General features: G+C 33.3%; 1 protein-coding gene across 3 annotated transcripts in view; it reads right to left on the minus strand.

Moving 5' to 3' along the window:
* LOC140432522 (fatty acid synthase-like) overlaps positions 1–27401 on the minus strand; it is a 109022-nt gene that overhangs the window by 31208 nt on the left and 50413 nt on the right. Inside the window, exons 1-10 of one of the 3 annotated variants that reach the window (XM_072520465.1) lie at positions 26613–26688; positions 21391–21551; positions 21143–21331; positions 17501–17737; positions 15001–15327; positions 10831–11066; positions 10097–10374; positions 5347–5693; positions 4922–5170; positions 2401–2499 (exon numbers count right to left, since the gene is read on the minus strand). In XM_072520465.1, coding sequence (XP_072376566.1) covers positions 2401–2499; positions 4922–5170; positions 5347–5693; positions 10097–10374; positions 10831–11066; positions 15001–15327; positions 17501–17737; positions 21143–21331; positions 21391–21523 — 2095 coding nt within the window. In that variant the 5' untranslated portion in view covers positions 21524–21551; positions 26613–26688. Of the gene's footprint in view, positions 1–2400; positions 2500–4921; positions 5171–5346; positions 5694–10096; positions 10375–10830; positions 11067–15000; positions 15328–17500; positions 17738–21142; positions 21332–21390; positions 21552–26612; positions 26689–27401 lie in introns of those variants that run through there. The other 2 variants (XM_072520466.1, XM_072520467.1) reach the window with 2 other exon arrangements.

Genomic DNA, 27401 nt, shown 5'->3' on the forward strand with positions numbered 1-27401 from the left:
TGTATATATATACAAATAAAGCTAAGATTAATATTATTACAAGAATTAATATTAAACTCAACAGGCCTCCAGGTTGAACCACGTCGATTATCACTGCGCCGAGCTTTCGACATTATCTCTGATGTCTTCTTCAGGGCTTCCGAGGTCTCAGCCTCCCGAGCCCCCAGACGCTACTACACTCATCACTAATCAATCCATTACTGTTATTGGTAAAAGCAGACGATTCATTTATACCGTCGATGGTGACGTGGTTTGGATTTAGGTTGGCGTGAGGTTTGGCATGGGGATTGGCGGGGTGATTGTCGCAAGTGTTGGCGCGAACATTTATGATGGCTTAATTTTGATTGGAGCGGATATTTTCTTTATGAGAGGTCTCCATGTCGAAGGTATGCGGATGCCACCATCTCTTTTATTGAGAAAATTTGGCATTTTTTCAATTTCTATGGCTTTTCGGATAATTTTTGGTTCATATAAGCGGGTGAGGGTTATGGTTCTGGAGTTTTCAAAATTAATTTTGTAACTTGTTCAAACATGGAGTTGACCTAGAGCTGAAATTGAATCGAAATTGCGAACAGAAATGATCATTTCTGTTCATTTTCACACCAACGTATTCTAAGCAGTATATTAATTTTAGAATTTACTCTACTACGTTAGCCTCTTTATTTTTCTGTACACCGTGTCAGGATTCGAACGCACTTCCACTAGAGCATTTCGGCAGTGAAGCGAAATGGGGGTCAACTGCCTGCCCCTCTTGGTTATTTGACTGACAAAACAAATCAATATAACAGTAACTTTATATTAGTATGGGTTAAGAATTGGCAGCTGTAAACAATCCCTTATGAAACTGATGGTATGGATGCCAAGACACAAAGTAAATGGTGGTAACAAGATTGCTAATAGTTTTTTTTCGGATCTGTCTGTTAAAAACTCGTCGTACTGCTGCTAATTGGTTTATTGTACACGCTGATAGTCTTGCAAAAGAAAGACAGTAGTCCTTTTTTTAGGTATGCTACAAGCCGTATAATTGTAGATGTTTAAAAATAGAAAAGGAACTAATTGCAGTGTACTGAGAAAATATTCTAGGACAAATTAACACAAAAGATCTGAGTCCGTGCGGGTGTACTTTTAACTGAGTAAGATCAATTCAGTACTGGGTGTAGACAATACTGGATAGAGAATTTGATCTCTTTTCACGACACATTATGTGGTTATACCTCATACAAATATGACAAATGTGAGTAAGATAAAACCAAAACATCACAGGATTGAATGAGAACATTACATAAGGGCTGAATCTATGTTAATAACTGTAAATTTATTGATTGAATATGACACGTACACTCAAATGCACAATTACAAAGTACACTTAAACATATGCACATCTATATCATGCTCAATCAGCAAATCACTAAACAGGCAAACCACAAGTGACTCATCATACGTTGAGATTTGTGCTGGGTTACAGCGCTCCTTAGTTCCGAGGGTCAAGACCAACGTCTCTAGGGTATGTGTGGTATATGGGGAGCAGTGTTGACTGAACGATATCTTAAAGAGCTGAAGAACTCTTTAAGTTTCAAATTTCGTCCTAATTCGTACTTATAAAATGGATAAGGAGCCAAAAAAGAGATGGGACAGAGGAGAATACAGAAATCAGTGCCTTTTGCAAAGGTTTTTTCCAAATAGGTTCCTACAGTGGAACCTTTAGCACATTAAGACAGTTTAGTAAAAAAGTTAAAAGTTGCTGTTTATTAGAGAGTGCGATTTTGCCTTGATCTAAGAGCCCTGGATATACCAAGATCAAGTAAAAGATGTGTTAAATGTCAGCGGAAAGCTTATGTAAATAGCAGATTTCCCAAAGTCTCGAGAACTTCTATGATAGTTATTGAAAGATTAGCCAATTAGCCTAAGTACGATCTGTGTACGATAAAATTTTAGAAACGGTTATCTTTTAGACTAAAACATAAATGTATGATGCTCTTAACACATCTTTTATGTTGCAGTGTAGAAAGGTCTAGTAGATCAAACAAGGCTGTTGAATTCTACCATCTAGAATCTACAAAGGCGAAGGGCAAGAGTGGGTTTAAATCAAATAGGCCATTTTTGGTTATCGTATCAAAAAAATAGCCCAGGCACCGAATCAATAAGCGATATGTTCTTCTTTTTGGCCGTCACTATGTTTACAATTTTTTAAAACCTTTCTTTATCGGCTGCTACACGAAATAATTCTTCCACTGTGGAACTACACCATTGCCTAATATTACCTAGCCATGAAAGTTTCTTTCGACCTACTTTATTTGCTCGCACTAATACAGCTAATATCACTTATATTTCACTTTTATTAAAAATAATCTAAAAGTGAATAATCAGTCAAACCGTGATTATTTTATTTTAAAAACTTACCTATTTCTTCTAGCGAATGACCAGTTCTATGGTCAGGTACTAAGCCCAATGATGTCCATAAGTTTAAATATATACTTAACACCATAACAACAGCTTCAGCTGAAAATCCAGCTTTGCTTAAATACGTTTCTTACTGTTTTTTAATTACAATTTGATACTTATTTTTTGTCAATATCCAAAACTCAATTAAATTAGAATCGAAATTTTGCAAACCAATTAGCAAATTTTAGAAGATGCCCTCCAAACAGACACAAAATATAAACTTTATTAAACGCTATTTATTAGCTACAGGGATCACCCTCTCAATGGCAACCAGCATGGATATGAAGAAGGAAAATCAACAGAAACATCACTAGACAAAGTAGTTTAAAAAATCACTCACTCCATTATTAATGGAGATATTGCATTAAACTCCCTTCTAGATATCGAAGGCGCATTTCATAATGCACTACCAAAGTCTCTTTAAGACGCAGCACTATCAAACTATCCGCTACCGTATGCAACTCGATCAAAACAATGCTAAAAAATAGCTGATTCTAACAGACCTGCAACAAGAGGAAATTTTGGCCAAAACAGCTAGGAGATACCCACAGGAGGGAGTACTTTCTCCCCTCATGTGATCACTCCTAGTGGATGACTTGATATCGCTCCTGGACTTACAAGGGGTAGCAGTGCAGGCTTATGCAGATGATCTAGTAATTATGGTAAGAAAAAATATGGTAATGTTCTATCCAACACACTTCAAAGAACAAAAAATATCCCTACTAACCAAGCGAAGTTTTCCTTTCGCAAATGTCGAAGGATATGCGGGAAAACATGAGGTATGAAACCCAAACCGTTGTACTGGCTCTATATGACTATAATCAGACCTATGATTACGTATGGCGCACTAATATGGTGGTACTAAAGCCAACAAAAGACCACCAAGGAGAAGCTTAATAAGCTTTAACGGCAAAATATACTTAATCATAAGAGGAGTGATGTCGACTACTACAACCGCCTACATGGAGGCCATGCTTTACCTTCCTACATTACATATATGGATGAAGAAAAAGACAAATATAGCAGCATGCAGAAGGCAGATAAGATGCCAGAAAGTAAGGCAAAAGGATACCTGGATTAAATCTGGATCTAGATGCAATGTAACCTAAATATAATTTTTGAAATGCCGTTTACCGTACTTTTTTTACGAAGAGATGAATGGGAGTCGAATAAAACCAATCTCATAATGACAGATCAATGCTCGTATACAGAAGTATCTAAAATCGATGAAGGAGTTGGAGCTGGGGTATATGGATCAAAACTAAGGCGTAGCTTTGAAAAAGTAACAAAGTAAATTTACTGTGGATGCCTGGATGTACTGCTATTGAAATGAACAAAAAAGCAGACCTACTTACCAGGTGAGGAAAAAAAGAACCATGCATAGAGCTTGAACCTGAGGTTGACGTGACCACTAGGCCGTACAACGAACAAATGTGTCTTAAATTACGAAGTCTTTTACACATGAACCTTCAAAGAAGAGATTTAAAGATCTACTAGATATGAATAGGAATGATCTGCGAATTACCGTAGGTCTCCTAACAGGACATTGTGACCTAAAGGGCCACTTGAACAAAATCGGACTAATAGAAAGTGTGAATTGCAGATTCTGTCAGACTGAAGACGAGAAGGCGAAACACGTCCTCTTTAACTGCCCAGAGTTGCATAGGATAAGGCGCAGTTCATTTGATCATTATTAATTTAAGTCCTACGACTTTGTAGAATTGTTACCCTAATCACCACCACCGAAGGCCGTAATAGACTTTGTTAAAAAAGCTGGGCTAAAGGGACAACTTTAACCTTAGGATGAGCCACAATAAACCTCAGGTCGAGGTCGAACAGTGGTTAAGCGTCGACTCATATTGAACCATTGACATATAATCCCTAGACTGAGGGCTATAATACATACTCTGAGAAAAATGATGCAAATCACTCCCTGCATCTCATTCTGATGGGAGGGGTTTATCAATAACGTAACCTTCCCATTACCAAACACAAGTAAGGTAGCAAGTTAAATATAACTTACATGTTTTATAAAACAAGTCGAGTGGTAGCCACAAACATAGAGCTACTTAGTCGAAAACAAATTAGTTTTATAATAAAAAAATAACAAGTATTACGTTTCAGACAGGAATCGCATCTATGTGGGGAATCATTCATTGATCGCAACTTTATCTCTTTGCCGCTCGGTCACCGCAGCTTAACGTAAGACCGTTTATAACACACCATATTATTGATAAATGTATTTTTTTATAGATTTTCTTCATTACAATAATAGTTACAATATCCGGTTTCATACATTTTCTCCCACATAACTTTTAATGATGATCCCGAATTCTTCAACAATTTTTCTGTATCTACAATTTTTTCTGACTGCACTAATACTCAGATGAACATAAAGAGTGTACAAAACTAAAGAATCAATTTCTTTAATATTTATTTCATTCAAAACATTTCTGAATGTAATGCAATATATACATACCTCTTTTGCTCAATTCTTCCACAAATCTCTTAACTGATTCCTGCGGTCCGGTAATAGTGACATTATCTTTACTATTTTGACAAGCAATAAATATATCATCTGGCAGTATTACTCGTACTTTCTCTTTTGATAATCCAATTGCTGCCATCTGACCTAGTGGAAGCTCAGTTCTTTTACAAGCATACCCTCTAGAATACGCTATCAATACTGCTTGTTCTGGAGTTATATCTCCATTTGCATAGGCACAACCTAAAAATATGGTGTATAAAAGTCAAGATCAAATACGATACAACTTCTACACTTTCAAGAGATCTTGCCATACTGTATTGTTAAAAACTTGCTATATTAAATGTGAGATATACTAATTACGTTAATAATAATTTGTCATTTTTAGCAAAATTCAATTTCTTTTATCTCGAACTTACCTATTTCTCCCAGCGAATGGCCAGCTATATGATCAGGTACTATGCCCAATGATGTCAGTACATCAGTTAAAGACACGCTGATGGCCATTATAGCACTAAAGCAAATCTCAATGTCCTCATAAGTTTCAGCAGTAGGGTTCATAACAGCATCAATTAAATCTATCTGATATTCTTTCATCGCATACGCACATCGGTTGAACGTATTCCTAAAAGTCTCTATAGCCATCAAATCTTTACCCATACCCGGCCATTGACTACCCATTCCACTGTAGATAAACCAAATTGGCCTCTTCGTAGATTTGACCTTAGATATTTCCCTTGTGGGATTATTTCCCAAAATAGTGTATCTGTAACAAGTAATATATCAATTGGTGATTTATAGTTACAATTTTTGTAAATAAAAATAAAAAATAATAAAAGTTTGGGAATCAACGTAGTTCGCCCAACAAGGCTTCTTAATGACTTGTAATATATTCTAAATGGCGTGTAAAGAGATAGCTAAGCGCAAGTTAGCATGCCGTATATGATGGATGGCGCCACTTAGCCTCTCCCTACTCTATCCATATCTTTACTTCCAGACCGGTAGCCTGAGCAACCCCACGGAAGAAATGGGAAACCATCCCCCAGTGGGAGGTGAGGTCAATACTGACGAAGATGGAAGTTTTATCCTTCAATGAATAGGGTGTTAAGCGAAGGGCTAACAATCGTTTCTTATATAACTCAATTGTTGCGAATACAATGGCTAATGAGACAATTGGACCGCTTTCACAACGGCAAAATCAGCAAAGAAAAAATGGACATGATGATGAAATTAAAATGTGGAGCTTGGGATGGGCGAACCCTCATAAAGGCAGGATCTACGAATGGTTTGACAGAAGAAAATACATAGTTAAAATATCCTTATAGAAAGTTCAAGAATGTTGTTTCCAAAAGTTCCAGACCCATCTTTACTCATTGACCAGATGTTCCCAAAAAATTCCAGAATCATCCATAGCTCATGCATGGCTGATATTTTTTGGGACAATTTGCATTTTGGAATTTTTCAGAAGATTTTATGAATCTAAAAAATTTTAAATGGAAATGATTCGAAAACGCGAGATTGTAAAACCAATTAGCACCATAGCGCCCTCAATTAGGTTTACCCACCCAGGTTCACAGCTTAATGCAAAAAATCTGATTCGAACACATTGTTGTTATTATTATGCAAAAAATAATAAAAATTATTTTATTGAGACTTCTTTTAGTTGAAATGCAAACTAATAATCATCATTCCGTAGCGCTACAACCCTGGGTGGGTCTTGGCTGACTGTACAACTTTTTTCCAATTTGTTCGGTCTTCCATCAACCTAGGGTCAAATGAAATGTTCATTTTCCGGAGATTTGCTTGGATGTTATCTCACCATCGCAATCTGGGACGTCCGAGTGGTCTTTTGCCTGTGGGAATCTCCTCCCATACCAGTTTTACAAGTCTCTCATTATGCAGTCTGTGCACGTGGACTGCCCATCTTAGTCGCTGTGATTTAATTTCTTGGACAATATCGGCGTCATTATTCGCTCTGCGCGTGACTGACGCGACACCTACCGCCTTCATCTGACAGTTTTGGACATACCAATTTTCAGGTTAAACATATGACATATGTTTGACATTGTTAAATACATGCAAATTGACAATTATTAATAATTAACTTTTTAATTATATTTTTTTAGTTTATGTACAAAATAAATGTAGTATTAAAAACTGGGTTTCTCAAAATTCATCATAATATACCTTTTCAACCACAAACGGAAAAGAAAGGAAAAAATCTAGTACTGGCAAATCAAGATTTTCACGTGAAAGAGCATATATTTAAAAACAGTAATAGTAAAAGTTATAATATAAAAGCTAAAGTCATCAGGCACTTTGCAGTTAGCTTGAAGCCTTATAAAATATCATCTAAGGTAAATTATTTAAATTTTTTTCTATTTCAATTGCATAAAAATGAAGTTATGTGATATTTACTTTTTCATATTAATAGCACGGATCCATCTTTTTCTTTTCTCTAATTTATATGTAATCTTTGGGAACCCATAAAAACTACACTTACTATTTTTGCTATTATTAGCACAATTAAATACGCAATTTGTATTTGCACACATTTTTGATAAAATTTATGCGTAAAAAGGTAGGGCCAATTTTGTCATATTTCGCCGCTACGCACGCTGGCATCGTTTCAAAGTACCCCTACTATGGTCACGCACGGAGCGAATAGAGTGCTTTTAATTTGATATTGGTTCTGATCTTATACTGGTTTGTGGTGATGTCATGGTGACGTCCGAAAAATTTTCGTCCAGTAGACTACTGTCTTAGGTAGTAAAATTAAACTGATTGTAAGTCTAATTTATTTCTTCTTTTTTACCTCTTTCAATTAAAAACTTTTTTGTCCACGGTTAGAAGCAGTTTTTGGGTTTTTTTTTAAACTCTTATTTCGAATTTTACAATTCTCAATTTTTGAGACGATCAAAAGTTCTAAACATTTCATTTTCATTTACAGACGCAGCAGGCGACTTGTCATTCCGTTGTGACCGTATTTTGTTTTTGGACCAGCGTGTATCCATGCATAAAAAAGCTTTTTCTAAGCCTGTAAAAAGTGTGAAGGAAAGTACCTTTCTGAATTTAGATCCATATACTACAATTATTCACGTAGAACAAAAAAACTACTTTCTTCATGTTAAAAATTGTTCAATTATCGAGTATATTCACTTGAACAACCTGAAAATACCATATGAAATAATGTAATAAATTTTTATAATCGTGTATTACACAGCTACCTGTGATATATATTAAATAACAAACTTTCTGAAGTGCGACCCTGTGTACTTCGGTAGTTTATTGAGAGACTCTTGTATACACAATAGGATCAACTCAGGTAACCATTAAGCACTCAACCATTTTTCGTGAAACAAACTATACAAGTTAGTATGCAGAGGAGTAGGGAAGTCAGTAGGTAAAAAAAGTCAAAACGTTCAAGTATTAATTATTTTATTCGCCAAAAAATAGATGAAAAATTTAGCAATTGAGTGAAATGAAATTTTTTGGTAAAACTCGTGGAGTCTGTATAAGAAAACTATGTAACTTTGTAGAAGGATTGTTATGATGTAATACGTTAGCAGGTAGCGTTAGGAGTAAACATAATAATTGATTAAAAAATTTTAATAAAATATATTTCGTTTAAAATATAAATAATTAAATAAATACTAAAGGTACTTTATTTAATTTTAAAAATATTACTTAAATTTTAAAAATACAGACAACATGGTATGAAGCTTCGCGCTAGTCTACTGTACTGTATTGTATCATATATTTTTTAATGTTGTTTTGTCAGTTTAAAATTCAATTTGTCATTCAAGATTTACGACGTCAGAACCTCACAGCGTTGCCAAAACATCAGAATAATTAGTAAGTGAGGAATTTTTAAAATGTCAACTATTTGTCAAACTATTATATTAACAGTAAATACACTTAGTTTTAAGACTACTGCAACACACTAAAATACATAAGAAAACATTTTATTACAAAATTATATATTCTTAATTTTAAACTTACCTCTTTTAGGGCTGTAACAGTAAAGACGTCCCGCCATTATTTCTTGTTCAAAATTATCTATCTTATGTGAAAGCTTATCAGATTTCTACAAACTATTTAGTTGTTTTGGCATAGCACAATCACAATACACAACAACAATTAGTTTTTAAAGCTATTAATCTAAATTTAATATGGATTAATAAATACAATTTATTAATATATAATATATTATGATCAAATTGTGTAAGAAATCAAAACATAAACAAAATTCTTACTCTAAAAAAGCGGCAACACTTTAAACAATTTTGCCACATGCCGAAGTATTCCCGTATCAGTTGCGTACAATTGTATAATATATTTAATTAAAACTATTATTTTCTGGAATATTAGACTTAAGAGTTATTTCATAAAATTTATATTATTAATAATAACAAATGTTTTTGGTTATTTAATTAATATAATTCTAAAATTCCCAATATAATGATGATTACATTTTTCTGATTATTATACCATGTTCAAGCCTATGAAAGATCGAGCAGTCCCCTATGGGTTTCGTATTATTAGCTGTGTTAGGAAAATTTGAACTGTAAGGTTGATGTTCTGGAAATTTTAAATATAAGTGACGTCACTTTATATAAATTGTGACGTGCACGGATTTTTATATGAAAAATACTATAGTAGAATAATTGGCTTCTTATAATAGGTAGTTTGCAATAAAAACTTTGCAGGACACAATGGTACTTGAAAATGACTTTTTAATTACGCTTTTTCCTTTAACATGGCATATTGAGGGTTAGTTGAGGTGTAAAAAATTACTTGGATGGTACTAAATCAGTAAAAACCTGGCAGAACACTGTAGTATTTTAAAAATATTTTTTAATAATTCTGACAAGGGGGAAAGGGGCGTGTAGGAAGAGTAATGGAAAATTTACCTAAAATCAAGAAATAAGAGTAAGCATAAGATGAGGAAAGCATGTAAACTTAATTTTTCTGTTGCTGAAGAGATTCAGCCTCTAGAAATATTTTAAGTATTTCTGTTATAATATATTGCAATCTGTTTTATTTTTTTTAATACTTACAATTATATCTAGTACAACCCCGTGCTAAAATTATCCATGTAATAAGATATCATATATGAACAAAGTGAAACAAAAAAAAGTGAATTAAGACATATAAAACTTTACTTACCCTCTGTATGGGTGCCCATCAACATTATATTTATGAATTTCATCTAAGAGACCGAGAAATTCCATCTCATTTTCACTTTGTTCAATTTCATCTAGAAGAAAGTCCACAGCTTCTTCGGTTCGTCCAGAAATTTGTACTAAACGTTGTTGATATGTATTGGGTAATTGCGCACTCTTCTTTGGATTTGGTTTAAGTATAACATGTACATTAGAACCACCAATTCCAAACGAGTTGATCCCTATTGCACCATCTTTATAGTCGATATTCTCTTTTACAATCTAAAATGTTTATTTTTAAAAATATCAAAATAAAACTTGTTTCACTATTTTAAACAGAACAAGTTTTATTTTGAAAATAAGATTAAAATGTGGTGGTTAAATGTTGATAATGGACTTTGGACGCAATATGACATCTAGAGACTCGTTCTGCAACATAAGCAATGCAGACTAATTTCGAAGAATTAAGAAGGAAGAAGAATAAAAATAAGATAAAAATAAGAAGAAGAAAGAAAAGAAGAAGAAGCAGAATAAGGAGAAGAAGCAGGAAAAGAAAAAGAAGAAAAAACAAGTAAAATAAAAAAAAGAAGAAGAAGAAAAAGAAGAAGAAGAAGAAGAAGAAGAAGAAGAAGAAGAAGAAGAAGAAGAAGAAGAAGAAGAAGAGTATGAAATATGTATATTATTTAATTAAATAAATAGATATGACAAATCGAATCGCTCTTGGATGTTACAACTTACTTGTAATTTTCCATTACCAATACCAGGTAAATCCGTATCAACGGGATCCATATGTAAATTAGCAGCTATAATACCAGTTTCCATTGTCAACAGCACTTTTGCAACTCCAACTAAACCTGAGGCGGCTTCAGAATGTCCTAGACGAGATTTTATTGAACCCACCAAGAGAGGTTTGTTTCGTTTTTCAAATGCACTTACTAAAGTCTGACATTCAATAAGATCACCTACTGGAGTACCTGCAGATATCATAATCGATTTAAGAATTTTTGTGTGGTTAGAAATACATTAGTTACTGGTGTAGCGCCATATATGGAGTTTGAAAATTTTTAATTTGTTTACAGTGAAGTAAAAACTTCTGATGTATAATGGTATGCAATTATTACAATGTTAAAAAATCCAAAAGGATTAAAAATTTCAGAACAATTTCGATCTTATCAGACCATCATCAGTGAAAACCTCTTAAAAAGTACTTGAAACTATAGAAAATGTCACACCGAAAGTGCAGTACGGCTAATATAGGAATGCACAATTGCCGGATTTCACGCCTTGTGCTTGGCGATATAAACAGGTCCAAGTGGTAGTCACAGAACCGTACCCAGATCTCTACGCCGGGCTCTGTTATTTATTATAAAATAATATATTGATAAAATAATTGCCTTCAAGTAGCCAAATAAGAGGCATGAATTTGAATAAAAAGACCTTAAGTTTTTAGCGAGATTTTATTATAAAATAATATATTTCTTGATAGCTATAAATATACCGGGTGGAACCTCCGGTAACTCGATTTCCGTGCACCCAGCCCAATATCCAAGAAAAAATTTTTCTTTTGTAAATATGTGAAAAATTATCAGGAACTGGAATATCGAAAAAGCTTTGCACATTTTTTAATCCCGGCGATGTTATTAAAAAAACAAGTTGCGCACTTAAATCACTGCGAAATTTTAACACTTACTATTTACTAAAGTTATTTAACATTATATTATATTTATACTTTATTAAACTAACAAATATATTTTAAATTACATTTCTTGATAGCTATAAATATACAGGGTGGAACCTCCGGGAACTCGATTTCCGTGCACCCAGCCCAATATCCGAAAAGCCCATACTCTGATTGGACTGGTAAATGCATTTTATTGGTTATAAAGTGTAAAATAATCGAGGTTACTCACAGATATTCAATTAATTATACTAAAGTCGTCCTCTACATCCGAGATGTCGGATTCGCTTTCGCTACTCTCCCCTGTGTTCGCGTGTATTATCAATTGGTCTACGTCATCTTGCAGGTTGTCCGCAGTCCACATCTCAGTTTCCGTTTTCTCAACAACATGAGTGACATAATTGCGCCAATTTTGCTCTGTGACGCGTGCGAAACCGTTCGATCAACTGGCGTACCTCGTCGTTTTTAAAAGTGGTATTATGGGTACCTAGATATCGCTTAACTTGGTTCCACACCATTTCTATAGGATTCAATTCGCAGTGATATGGAGGAAGCCTTAAAATATAAACATTATGTTGTGAAGCATACTCATCAAGATGATACTTATCGTATTGATCTTTAAAAGCACGCGCTGCTTCTAATAGCTCGGATTTCAAATAACACTCCTCGAAAAAAATGTCTTTTTCCACTAGCCATTCCTTGATTGCAGCTTTATTCCAGGAATTGTTAGGGAATCTCTCTTTACGGGAGTGGCACGATGCATTGTCCATTACAATAACATTCCTGCGACCATTATTTGGTAAATTTGATATTAATGTCTTCTTAAACCACGACTCAAAATATGCGGCATCCATTTCATCGTGAGAGTCGCCATCATTTTTCTTTGCCAGAAAAACACGCTGTGTGCCAGGAAGGAAACCTCCTGAAAAACCTGCATGCAATAAAACATATCGTGGACCTCGTTTAGTAGGTGCTTTTAAGCCAGTACATAAACCTTTAAGAAAAGCATCACGACTGTTTTGTATCGTAGTATCGCACCATTCGTAATTTATAGATTGGCCAACATTAACCCACGATTCGTCCAAATATAATGATATTGCAATGGTCTCTTCGCAAACGTTGTATAGTTCTCAAATAATTATGGCGCCAATGAATAATATCCTCTCGCTCCACCATGATGCTTCTTCGGCCACGTTTCTTATAAACAAATCCAATATCTTTCAGAAGTCTGTATAAAGTAGAAAGAGACAACGGCTGTATATTCTCATTACCTTGTATGAAGTTATCTATATGCTTTAAGAATGGCGGCAAATTTTTCATGAAAAATTCACAATGAACAATTCTCCGTAGAATACTTCTTACACCCTCGTCATATGTGAATATTCTAGAATTTGATTAACACACTCGTTTTTTACGTTTTTTTTGGCAATTTCAACGTTGTAAGTACGTCTTACAGCAGCACTTACATTAAGTTGTTCCGTATTTTGTAAAAAACACAACACATTTAACACTACGAGTTTAGCGCAACCGTTAAATAATTCACCGGATTTAAACTTATGGGACTCCATGCTCTCTGTTGAAACTCGGACCAAATTTTGAAGTGTAGTTTCGTTTTCCAAAAGCACTTTCACCCTAAGGATGGGTAGGGGGTGAAATAGGGAAAGCTTGGAGTTTATCAAATACTAATTATGACAAACAAGTTTATGGCCATATTTAGGTGATTATGTTAATGATGGTAATTTGTAGCAGAAGTTTTACAAAAGAAATGAAGACCTATTTATACAAACAACATAACTGTATTTTTAATATTTTACATACAATAGAAAAAATCTAATTTCTATGAAAGAATTGGAAATTTGAATATTGTATATAATATCTATAAATAATATCATTTCCAAGTTTCCAAATTCTTTCCTAGAAATTATGTAGGTTTTTTCTATTTTATGTAAAACATTAAAACTACAGTTATTGTATGTTGTTCTTGTAAAGAGGTGTTTAAATGTTACTCTTATGAGTATGATTTAATTGTATATCTCATGTTGACGTTTTATATGCAAAATTCATAGTTTTCGTTGTCAATAACTCATCAATGCCTTTTTATTCTACTGTATACGTATACATGATATAAAATATTTTACTCGTACTGCCGGCAGATGCATTTTATCCAAGCCGGTCCTGTGAGACAATGAGCAATCAACAGCATTGCCGTATCTTACCCGTACTGCACTCTCAGTGTGACATTTTCTATAGCCACATAGCAAGGTCTAATAACTCTTAGATTACATGATAAAAATATTAAATTTTAAAACTGTTGTGACTCGAGGTCGATGATATTCGACCTCGACTAGAATATCGACTAGAATTTCACTTTAGGGTAACATACAGATCCCTGCTCGGAAAAAGGACTGAGTCCCTTGCATGCATGATTCTCGAAATTAAATATTTTGACTTAATGAATGAGTTTTTGTACCAAACTCGCGATTTTAACAGTTTTTATTTAAAACAGGGCTGTAGAAATAAATTTTAGACTTATGTACAGTTTTCTGGTCACGATCAGTAACCGTCTGGTGTAAGTTAACTTAAAATGCCAAAACAAATATTACTCATGTATGTTTGAGGGAGTATATAAGTAATACCTACATTCCTGTGCAAGGATTGTTGTTGGAAAAGCGTGGCCTGAACGCTCATTTGTGCTATATTGTTGTAAATGAGCGTTCAGTTCATGTATTTCTAACAACAATCTTTACACAGGCATGTAAGTACTATTTATATACTCCATCAAAGCACACATAAGTAATATTCGCACTATGTGCAACATACCTGATAGAACTATTTTAGTTACGATTTGTAATTGTTGTAGCATTTTAAGTTAACTTCTGCGGAGTCCTGAAGATAATAAGAATAGTGGCCGAAATCGGTCTAAGTCTAGACTAAGTCTAGTCTTTAAAATGTACTAACATATGCAACCCATTGATCAGTTTTTTATTTACTTATTTAAAATTTAGAAAGATAATAGATTTAATTAAATTGAAGTGTTGTAGATGAATATAATAATTGTACAGTAGTTTCGGAAGTTTGCTTAACCCTACATTAGCTGTTTGTAATCACACATGCTTTTATAGAAGATCTACCTATTACTAAATGGAGTTAAATATGGTCTAGGTGTGATAAAAAGTATCTATAACTAATACTAAAATATTAAAATTATTTTTTTTATCGTAGTTATTTACCTGTTCCATGTAGCTCTACATACTCAACATCTTCTATATCAAGACCGGAATCTTGGACTACTTCCTGTAAAAGAGCTGATTGGGTTTCTGAAGAAGGATGTATAAGTCCATCTTTTTTGTAGCCATCAATGTTATTCTTTGCTCCTAATACGGTTGCATACATTCTTCTACAAGTACTTTTCCTTTCAATAAGGTAAGCGACTACTGCTTCTGACATAATAAACCCGTCGCGATTTTTACTAAAGGTTTGACAGGCATGTTTGGATATTAGTTGGAGAAAGCAAAAGTGCTCGGCATCGTTTGGATGTAAATTTAAATGAGATCCACCTAAAAACATAAAAATGTACAATTATCTAAATACACCTTGAGCCACCATCATGCTTTGAAGGTCACGTAAAGCCGTCAGTCCCGGCTACGTAAGAGGCCAGTTAGTCATGTAAGGGACGCTTGCGCGACATGAAAACCCTAACACTAGACCTAAGCTAGAAGGTTACACGGACTTTACTATTATAATGCATAAGATTTATTTACACAGTAAATTACAAAAGTATATCATACTATATTTAATACAAAATTATTAGTTCTTGGGTTAAGTTCAAAACATAATGTTAAATTTGGAACAATATTTTATTATTAGATTTAAATCAACGTTTCGGCAGGTAATCCTTGCCTTTGTCAAGATTCTAAAATATACAAGACTGAGAACAAGACGTTGTTACTACCAAAACGTAAATTACCAAAACGTAAATCGAGACACTAACATTAATGAACGAACAGTAAAAAAGTATAAATTGAAATCTGGTGTCTCATTGCTTACTGTCATGAATATATAATTATGTTTACATGGGCGTATCATTCGAAAATAAAGCATTGCATAAAAAAATTCAAAAGACAAAAATGTTCTTGAGGGAAAATCATAATGTAGTTGTACTAAGACATGATAAAAGCAACAAAATCGTTATTATGGAATCTAATGATTACGCCAAAAAAAATTAATGATCTTTTAAAAGACGAAATCATATATCGTAAACTTAAAAATGATTCCACCAATATTTTCCAAAAAATAAATAATAATCCTATTGACAGATGGTTCAAAAATGGTTATATATAAAATTAGCTTAAGCTACACAATGCTATTTCACCAAAAATTTGAGGTTTACATAAAACACACAAGAATTATGTACCTCTACGTCTTGGAGAATCTTTCAAAAGTGTTTGTGGTTCACAAAAAAAACATGGTCTTCACGATATCTCAGCTAGAAATCTCACTATTTATTCTTCCAAAAGAAGTCTGTAATTATAGGTATTGTTGATAGATCTATAAAACTAACAGATCGAGAATACAGTTCAAGCGCAATAAAAAAAAAAAAAAAACAAAAAATACCCTTCTAAGTAATGCATATCCCGAACATCTAATTGAAATGGTTTTCTAATAAAGACTTAATAAATTTTTATACTAATAACAATCAAATCAACAGTACCAAGACTACGTACATAACTCTTTCATATATAAACGGTTTATCCGAACAATTAGCGAATCTCTTAGCCAAATATAATATAACAGTGGCTGATAAAGGCAACAATCTTTTAAATAAATATCTCACCAAACTAAAAACAAAAACTCCAAAACTTAAAAAATTACATGTTGTTTACGAGATAGTATTTCACAGTACTAACTGTAAAGGTGTCGTCAATTGGGCTAACTAGTCAACTACTTAAATCCAGAATTCGTTCCCACAAATACGACAAGAACAACACCACTGCACTCACAAAGCATGAGAATGAGAGAAAGTATAAATTTGACTTCGAAAGCTAAAAAGTTTTAAAACCGAGCAAAAGAAAAAGAAGACAAAAAGAAAAAGAAGAAAAAGAACAATCAATGACAAAAAATTTTGTTTGTATTTTGAGAACCATTTCCGAAGTGGAAATCGATACGTTAAAAAATAATCTTATTTTAAACATATTGTGGGTTAATTCCAACAAAAATAGTAATTGCATTAAGATGCCACAAAAAAATATCTTTAGAACAGTACTGACAAAAAAGATACAAATACCATAAATAAACTATATTTAAGATTTAAATAATAATAATACAACACCATAAAAAACTCTTCAAGTTGTAACCTATTTCCTTTCCCTCTTTCGACAACAACACCAAAGATACGCCCATGTAAACATAATTATATATTAATGACAGCAAGAAATGAGAAATCAGATTTCAATTTTTATTCCCTGTTCGTTCATTAATGTAAGTGTCTCTCTTTACGTGTTGGTAAGTTTTACTATGTTTTACAATCATATCTTGTTCTTAATCTTTTACATTTTACAATCTTGGCAAAGGCAAGGATTACCTGCCAAAACAAATTAAATGGAATAATAAAATATCTAATAGTTGTGGAACCTAAACCCAAGAAATACTTATTTTATATAGCAATTTAATAGGAATATTCATAGCTTATTGTAGGTCGGTATCATGCATAATGAATACTGTATTTCTTACCAACGATAGCGTAATCAATATCGCCAATCTGAAGCAGTCGAAAGGCATTCGTTAAAGCAAATAAAGAAGTACAGCAGGCATTATCCAAGGTATAGCTGGGTCCTTTAAAATCAAAGTTATACGAGATTCTATTGGCAGCGTGAAAAGGACTGTTTCCCATAAAAGAATGTCCTTCGGAGTCTCGGACATTTGTGTTTTCCTCAGATATCAGAGCCATGGCCATGCCAACGAACACACCTAAAAATACATGAATTAATTGAAATGATCTGTAGACTAAGTCACAGTGGATTCAGAAGTTTATTATAGTTCTAGGGTACTTTTATCTTTTTTTTAAGTGCAAAACAATCGACACAGAAGCGATATTTAAGATTACATATTACTGATTCAATGTTAGAAGTATGAAAATAAAAAGATGTAATGTGCAAACAATAACTTTATTATTAACCTTACAAAAACTTTTATTGTATTATTTGGAAGACGCATTATAAAAACAATATACAATACGAACAGAGTTTTCTAAATATTTATAATAGAGACTAATAGAACTAACGCAAGAAAGACGTTATGAATAGAGAAATCATCAATAACAAAATGAATTTCTTTATTTTTCAGTATTTGATACCCTTACACCTAATTACACTTTACCGTCGATTTCGCATGGATCGTTTGACTTTTCTAATAAATTCTTGAAAGATTGCTTCCCATTCATCATTAAGCGCAGCTCTCAATTCCATTATGCTCTTTGATGCATGATTTTTGTCATGGACCCTTCGTTTAAGCTCATCCCAAACTTGCTCTATTGAATTTATGTCCAGGCTCAATGTAGCCCAATTTATTGTAGGTATACCAATCACCGTCAGATTGGTGGTGGTGACTCGTGCGGTATGGCATCGTGCATTATCATGCATTAAAATAAAAGTATTACCAATAAATTTCGCGTATAGAACCACATATTCCTCCAAAACGTCTCTGATGTAACGATCCACCGTTAAACCTCCTCCACGTCCTCCGCCAGGCAAGCAAACCAACTTGGTATTCCTACACATGAAAATGCCTGCAAAAAACATACAAGAACCGTCTCCATATGGCACAACTTCTCGTATACAACATTAAGCAAATCGCTCGTCTGGCCATCTATAGACTCGACGTCCCTTGTTGTTGCAATGTAAGCAGATCCTACTTTCGTCGGAGAATAATACCTGACTCCATTAATAGTCGTCCCAATCCAGGTATTCGCGAACAAATTCTAATCGCATTTTCTTCTTGGCTGCAGTTAGCTTGGGACCTGTAACTAACCTTTTTGATCTTCTTCTGACTGTCCAAATGCTGGTAATCACACCGCGGACCTCTCTAAGCTCTTCTTTGAGATTAGGTCTAGTCAAACGTCGATTTCTCAGGGATTTCGCTACAAGAAATCAACCATTTTTCTCCGTTGTTATTCGTTTACAGCATCCTCCTTATCGGCGCATATAATCACCAGTATTTTGGTACCGAGGTAAATCCGAAAGGAGTACGACCGTCAACCACTCTTGTCATCCTTTTAAATATAAATTAAACCTAATTAAAGCTTTAAGCTGCAGGCTAAATAGACTAACACATCCGGTTATTCGAAGGGAATCCCTTCAATTACTTAAAAATATTCTGATTAAGAATTCCTATCCATCCTCCCTTATTAATAAATACCTTTACTTAAAAAGCTATGGTTCCCCTTTAAATGACATACCCAATGGTGACCAACTTAGAATAATATCAAATAATTCCATAAATAACACTGTTCTGCCTAATACTGTACTTGGGACTCCAACTACCCATTACTCATCTCTACCTTATTTTCCTCAAGTTACTGAGAAACTCGTTAAACTGTACAAACAAAATAACGTACCTGTTAAAATTGCAGTTAAGAATGCTAAGACTGTCAGAAATTTGTTTTCTAAAACTAAAACACCCTTGTCCCTTCTGGAACAAATTAATGTAATCTATCATATACCTTGTGCTGACTGTGACTCATGTTACATCGGTCAGACAGGGAGATCACTGAGAGAGCGTCTTACGACACACCGCAGTTATATCAACTTATCTAAGCATACTTGTGCTCTTGCCCAGCATGCTATTAACTCTAAGCACAAAGTGAACTTTAATGAAGTTAAAATTCTTGGCAATGAACGCAATCTCGTCAAAAGACAGTTCTTGGAAATGTGTTCAATACTAAAACACCCAAATGCTCTTAATAAGAGAACTGACATTAGTAACTTAAGCCAAATTTATCATGCATTAATTTTACAGAATTAGGCTTAATATGTTGCTTACTTTAAATTGTCCCCTAAGGTGTTTTTATCATATTTTCATATTTAATGATTTCAAATAAAAATAAAATAAAATTTTTCTTTCCTTATTTAACTTAGATTCATCAACTTACATTTTATTAACTATTTTGTCAATATCACTTTTACATACATTAAGTAATTGTTTTTTGATTGACTTGTTTATTAAAATTTTTAAATTGAAACTGATTCATAGAATCTTTTTCTTTCACAGTTCCAAATGCTATGAACCTTGGACTGTGGAAGTTGAATTAATCTTCACCTGTAGGCTGGCTAACCAGTCACAACGTAGATATTATAATATATGATATTTTGGATTGACCTCGCATGCTTTGTTCTTTGGTTTACTAAACCAATCACTGGGGGGAAAATGGTGATCTTAACCACCTTTTCCTTTCATTTTTTGGCTTTTTAATGACAAGTTGTCACCCAAATTTATCATACTCTTTAAATGTACCACTCTATTGCACTAGAGGTTGGTATTTCGCCTTGCTGTTCTGTCATATTTTGACCTCAAGGCCAATGTCTTTTCACGTTGTTGGCGTGGGTGTTACACCTGTTAATTCATTTACCTGCGGCACTCAGTAAGCTAAAGACTGGTAACTTCATTTTTTACTTCTAAATACTATATTTTAATCTTAACTAATTCAATAATGTTACCTAAAGTCAAAATTAAAATTTAACTGATTATAAATACATTGTTGGAAGTGCATCTCATGATCTTTCTAGTTCTCTACATATCAATTTTAATGTTTTTTACTTAAGTTTTTTATAATAATTTTCTATATATATGTATAATTATCACATGTTCTTTTGCTGTGCTAAGTCTGTTAATTTGTAAACTGTACCTAGTTTCAATTAATTGTTTATACAACTTTATCTCCAAATGTCCAGTATCGTAAGCTTTTTCACACATTTAATATCATTGACTGCTACATGTCTTTGTAAGGTAACACACATGTTATAACTTCTCTGTGGCTGTTTGGTTTTTCATATTGTTCTTTTTAGATGAACTGATGATGCTTTCTGAGCAGAAAGCGAAACGTCTTCAATAAATAGATGAAGTAGCCACCTTCTTTGTCTTTTATTTTTCCACTTTGACTGAAAAACCCACCATTCTTCGAGTGTTGCTTAGTTTATATATATATATATATATATATATATATATATATATATATATATATATATATATATATGTATGTATGTATAATCATACTATCTTTTAGATCATATATCATTTCTACTATCACTATATAGATAAAAATATTACGGTTACTACTAGAATTACTAAAATGTTTATAAATATATAAATATTTTTTACCTGTTTTTGTCCCTCTTAGTTCCTTTGGATTATATCCAGCATCAACGATGGCCTCAAACACAGTTTCCAATAGAATTCTATGGCGTGGATCAGTATACTCAGCCCATTTTGGATGCATCTCGAAAAATGAAGCGTCAAATTTATCAATATCATCCACTTGCCCTGTTCGCCCTGAAATTCCTTTGAAACCTAAATAGAAAAAAAAATAATTATGCATAAACTTTTACATCTGCCTAGTCTTTCCTTACTTAAATCATAGCGGGGCGAATCTGATAGTAAATCATAGCCGCCAATCAATGCTTCTTTTAACTCTTCAAAATTGCTGCAATTTGGAAAGTGGCCAGATGCTCCAGATATAACAATTTCGTCTTGCTCGTTCATGGTGGCTTAGTTTGAGATACTCTGAAGACTTAAATTAGTAAACATTAAAAATCAGATTAATAAAGGATATATGATAAATTAACAAAACCTACAACCATAAAACGTTAAAGCTGTATATATTGTCGTTGGACACACTGCCAACGTTCAACTGCACAACATTTTAACAGTTCCATAGTCTTTAAATATTTGGTATTGTACGCTCTAAGGAAAGGAATTCAATAAACCTTCCCCGAATAACTAGTGGAGATTACGATTTTGATTGCCGATCAACAGCAGCTAGTGGGGACAATGAAATACGGGGACAGACTATGCTAGCTAACAGAGCATACCTCGCTTTCAGGTGTTTAGATCCAAAGTCACTCATATGGAAGTAAAGTTCAAAGTTTATAAAATGATTATACGACCAATAACCAAATATGACTCATAAACATGGATCACGACAAAAGAAATAAATCTTATTATTACCTTTAAAAGAAAGATATTAAGCAGAATATTGGGACCCATTACCAAAAATGGTATGTGGAGTATAAGTTATATCAATATTACAAACAACCAAATAGAGCCAATTATTCAAAAATATAAATACTACACTGGGCAGGTTACCTTATAAGAATTGAAAATAACAGAAAACCTAGCGGAAAGCTTATGGAATCATGGTGGGATGTCGGCTAATGTCGACAAACGAAGAGGTTATAAGACGAAGTGAGCACCCATGCTAGAGAGATGTTTAGAATGCTGGAGGCTAAGGCCTGATTTGGGCTGTAGCGTTATTGAAGAGAGAAGACACCTAACAAAAAAGGATGCTGAAAACAATGGATGTTAGGCATTTTACATATACAACAGATTGTCAAATCATCAAAACTGAATTCTAAATGAAGTCGTAGGTTTACGGTAAAAAAACAACAACTCGAGAAATCATGGTAAGTTTGCCAATGTTAAAAAAGTACATAGTAGTATTTACTCATAAAAGAATTAAAGGAAATCTATTGAAACCCTTTTATTGTTCTTTAATTAATTTTAATTTTGCCATATTAATATTTATACCAATTCGCGTTGGTAGTATTATGTTTTTACTGCAGACTATGTATGTGGTTTTTTGAAGACTGATTTTTATGCCCTAATTAATACAACACAAACAAAAATCAGTGGCGAAGGACTAAATACGGAATCTACGGAATACTTATACAAAAAAGAATATCTGAGAAGGTTGCTGGTTAAAGAAAACTTCATGGTTTAAAGAGGAAGTGAAGAAAAAATGTGAAGAAAAGAAAAATGTCTTTTTATAATACAGAATACAACAGACACAACAGGCATACAACCATTATAAACAAATCAGAAATGAAACGAATACTTTAGTTATTCAAATAAAAAGGAAAGACTGGCAGAGTTTCTTAAAACAGATGAAAAACGGAACACAAAAAGAAATATAAAAAATGGTCAAAGGATAAAAAAAGAGATGAACTAACTAATAAAAACGAAACACATTTATTAGAAGGAAACATGGGCAGACTACCTTAGACTCCTATTTACTAAAGGTGACGATTTAATGAATTACCAACACCAGAGGTGACGACAAACGAAAAAATAAATATTGAGGAAAAAGAGGTAAAGGAAGCATTAAGAAAATTAAAAAATAGAAAATCACCAGGAGAGGACAGAATACCAAACGATCTCCTAAAGTATAGAGGACCAGATAAGAACAAACAACTATTAAAACTAATCCAAAAAATAATAGAATAAAACAGAATTCCTCAAGAATGTAGATCAAGCATCCTAATACCTCTCTTCAAAAAGAAAGAGAAATCGGAATTGAGAGAATTACAAACACAACACTAAAGTTACCAACCAAAGTGATAAAAAATAAACTGAATTAAATTATAACACTAGAAGAAAAACAACAAGGTTTTAAGTCGGGAAGATCACGCACCGAAGCTATATTTATAATGCAGCAAGTATGGGAAAAATACTTGAAGAAATTTTTTCACGACCTTAGAACAATACAAGAACCCATCATTGAAGATAATTCTGGTCCCGAAATCCTACCAGAAGAAATAACAGCAGCCGTCAGATAAATGAAAGATGGAAACGGACTCGATGAAACAGAACAAATAAAAATAATAACTGAAATATTTAATGAAATGTTCAAGGCAGAAAAATAACCAGTAGAGTGGCTCAAATCGGAGTGCGCAAAAGTATGTGAAGACTATAGGACCATAAGCCTAATGAGCCATCTGCTAAAGCTGTTTTTAAAAGTTATCCAGAAAAGAATTTACCGGAAATGAGAGAAACAAATTACGCCGAATCAGTTTGGATTTGTGAACGCCGTTGGTACGAGGGAAGCTGTATTTAGCGTGCAGGTATTATTTCAGATATGTAGAGTGTCAGCTGTGATGTTTTTGCATATTTAATTGACTACAAAAAGGCTTTAGATAGAGTCAGGCATGAATAAATGGTGAAAGTGCTGAAGAGGACAGGGGTTGACGGAAGAGATCTAAAAATAATAACTAATCTGTATTGGAATCAATCAGGGGTACTCCGAATAGATGGCGGATATACAGATCAGGTAAAATCTTACGGGGAGTGAGACTTGGTGCATAATTTCACCACTGATATTCAATCTGTACTCGGAGCACATTTTTGAAGAGACTCTAAAAGATATTGACGAAGGCATCTCAATAGAATGAACCAAATGAGAATTGAACGTGTCTCACAGTACAACCACTTGGGAATTATAATCAATGAGTCGTGGGACAATACCCAAGAGATTATGTCGCATCAGAAAGGCAAAAAGTGCATTCTTGACTATGAGCTCTGTGTTCAAGAGCCATGACCTCACCCTAGAAACAAAAATAAGGCTCCTTAAATGTTACATGTACTCAGTGCTTCTGTACGGAGTAAAAATATGGACATTGAAGGCGGAAACTCTATCAAAACTTTAGGCTTTTGAGCTATGGTTATACAGAAGGATTCTGAAAATACCATGGATAGACAAAGTCACCAATGAAGAAATACTACGGAGGATAAACACAATCGCGGATTTGGTTAAAATCGTGAAGGACCGTAATCTGCAGTACTTGGGACATATAATGAGAAATCAAGGCAAATATGAGCTAGTCCCATGCATTTTTCAAGATAAAATTGAAGGAAAATGGGGCCCAGGACGAGGAAGAATATCCCGTTTACTAACCTGAGAGCATGGTATAGAAAGACCACAACACAGGAATTCCGTATAGCAACCAACAAATTCATCATAGCCAGAATGATCGCCAACGTTCGGAACGGATAGGCATCCTAAGAAGAAAGTGCAATAGAAATCATTAAAATACAACAAATTAGCATATCTATGTTCCGTAGGCCTTAAGAAGGCATTTGACAGTGTCAATTTAAAGGACACAAGAGGGATACCTCTAGAAATAATCAAAACGATCAAAAATATTTAACAAAACAACACAATAAAAGTAAAAGTAGAAAAAGAACTAACAGACCCTATTGAAGCTGGCAATGGGATAAGATAGGGAGATTCCCTGAGTCCTCCATTGTTCAACCTAATTATGAATAAATAATAAAAAAAGTAAGAACTAAAAAAGGATACCAAATGGGAAAAGAACAACTTAAAATAATCTGCTATGCAGACAACGCATTACTACTCTCTCAAACTGAAGATGATTTACAACGTATGCTACACCATTTTAATATAAACTCCAAAACATTTAACATGTTAATTTCCCCAAAAAAGACAAAATGCATGGTTATAGCAAAAAATTACTAAGATGTAAATTGGAACTATAAGGTCAGATAATAGAACAAGTGATGGAGTTTAAATATCTAGGCGTCACATGGAACGATCATATAAGCCGAATGACAACAAATAGAGTAGTAAATACGGCAAGAGACGGTTCCCCAATAGGAAGACGATCAGTAGGAAGACTACGAAAACCATGGAACGACTTACTGGAGGCACATGCAAAAACAGACAAAGTCATGTCTACATAATAAGCAGAAAAAGAAGAATTAATATAAGCAATATTGATACTTGTAAGCTGTCGCTGTAAGCCTTCTGCTATTTTTGTGACTAGGATATTAATGTCTGCATATCGACTATTGTTTACAACCTCTCCGTTGATTACAATTATTTCATTTGCTTCTAAAAGAGTTTCCTGGTATATGCTTTCACTATAGACATGAAGTAGCAATAGTGAGAAGAGACAATCTTGTTGTACTTCTCTGTGTGTTTCTATTTCTTAAGATCTTTTGTTTTTTATTTTGATATTAGCCTTCTGATTCCAATACCAATTCAGAATTATTCTCATTTCTATATTATCTATGTTTTTTTATTTCAACGATATCTCTCAGTTTATTATTATGTACTTTATCAACTGTACTATTATGTACTTTATTATGTTCAATCTAGACATCTTGTCAGCACGTTAGAAGCGAAGAGAGCTTCTCAAGTACGTAGACCTTTTCTGAATCCTATCTGTGTATTGCTAATGTCGATTTTCAACTTTGGTAAATTTGCTTCTGGATGATTCTTAAAAATATTTTTGACAAATAGAATATTAGTGATATTGTTCGATGTTCAAAACATTCTTTTGCATTAGCTTTCTTTGGTAATGCGACGAATGTAGACAGCTATCATTCTGGAGGTATAATTCCGGTATTATATAGATCCATGAGATTTCTAAGAAGAGTTAAATGCTGCTCAAGAGAGATATAATAAGAAATGAAGATAAACGTAATAAACCGAATATATCCACAACAAACGACAAGATAGTGGGTTATAAAAATAAATGAAAACAGCATATCTACAGAATAGAAAATGATTTTATAACAAAAATTTAATGCAAGAGACAAAAAAGATATAGAAAGACCACAAAAAATTGTCATAACACATTCTCAAAGATGAAATAGATAAATTATAATCACTGTATTAAAAAAAAAAGAATAAAATGCGCCAATTCTAATTTCTGGTTATAACTTTATTGAACTTATTAGATATCAAATTAATGTAGTAGGAAAATCTAGCATAGCAAATAAAGCATAAGATTTTAACCACTTTTAAGAAAGTAACTTAAAGGAGAAAACTTACCTTTAATGCACAACACCAATCAAAAATCCTATTACAACTACACCCTACTCTCTCAATTACTACTGCCGACACCAACTAACCACTTTGATTTTTATTGTAGCTCAGAATATTAAAGATGTTCTTGTAAATTTTTATGTTCTGGTACATTTTTATGACTTCCCTTATAACATTTTAATCCCATATTTTACGATACATTGTTAATATTTTATGTTTAATGCTAATTGAAGTGCATGTGGCGTACAATTAAAAAATAGAATAAAAGTTGAATTGAGTTACGGTTTACCGAGATAGTGTATGAAAATGATTGGATTTTGTGAAAATGCTAAAACGGATCGATTTTTAGTCCTCCAAAGCAATCAGCTTTTAAGGATATAGACATCTATCATTTGTCAACTCCCTTCCAGTACCACAAGTACTTAATTTTAAATATGGAATAGACCATGTGTGGCAGATCATTAGACATAGATCAACTGATTCTTCCACAGAACTAATTTTTCAGAACCTACTAAATTTGTTAGACGACCTGCCCAAGACAAGCAGAAAAATTCTATGCAGTAACTTAAACATTAATTACGCTATTGCTTGTGCTACCCAATTATCCTTGGTCAATATATTCAAATCGTATGGTTTTACAATGCACGTTAATTCTCCTACTTGAATTAATAAAAAAGCATTTATCATAATTGAGTATATTGTCTCAGATTTCTCATCTTTTGATGTGCGCTCTACAATTATTAATGCAGGGCTATCTGATCATGAAGCAGTATATACCAAGTTTAACACTCTTGA

This window comes from Diabrotica undecimpunctata, chromosome 1 (assembly GCF_040954645.1).
Source record: "Diabrotica undecimpunctata isolate CICGRU chromosome 1, icDiaUnde3, whole genome shotgun sequence".
NCBI classification, from domain to species: Eukaryota; Metazoa; Arthropoda; class Insecta; order Coleoptera; family Chrysomelidae; genus Diabrotica; species Diabrotica undecimpunctata.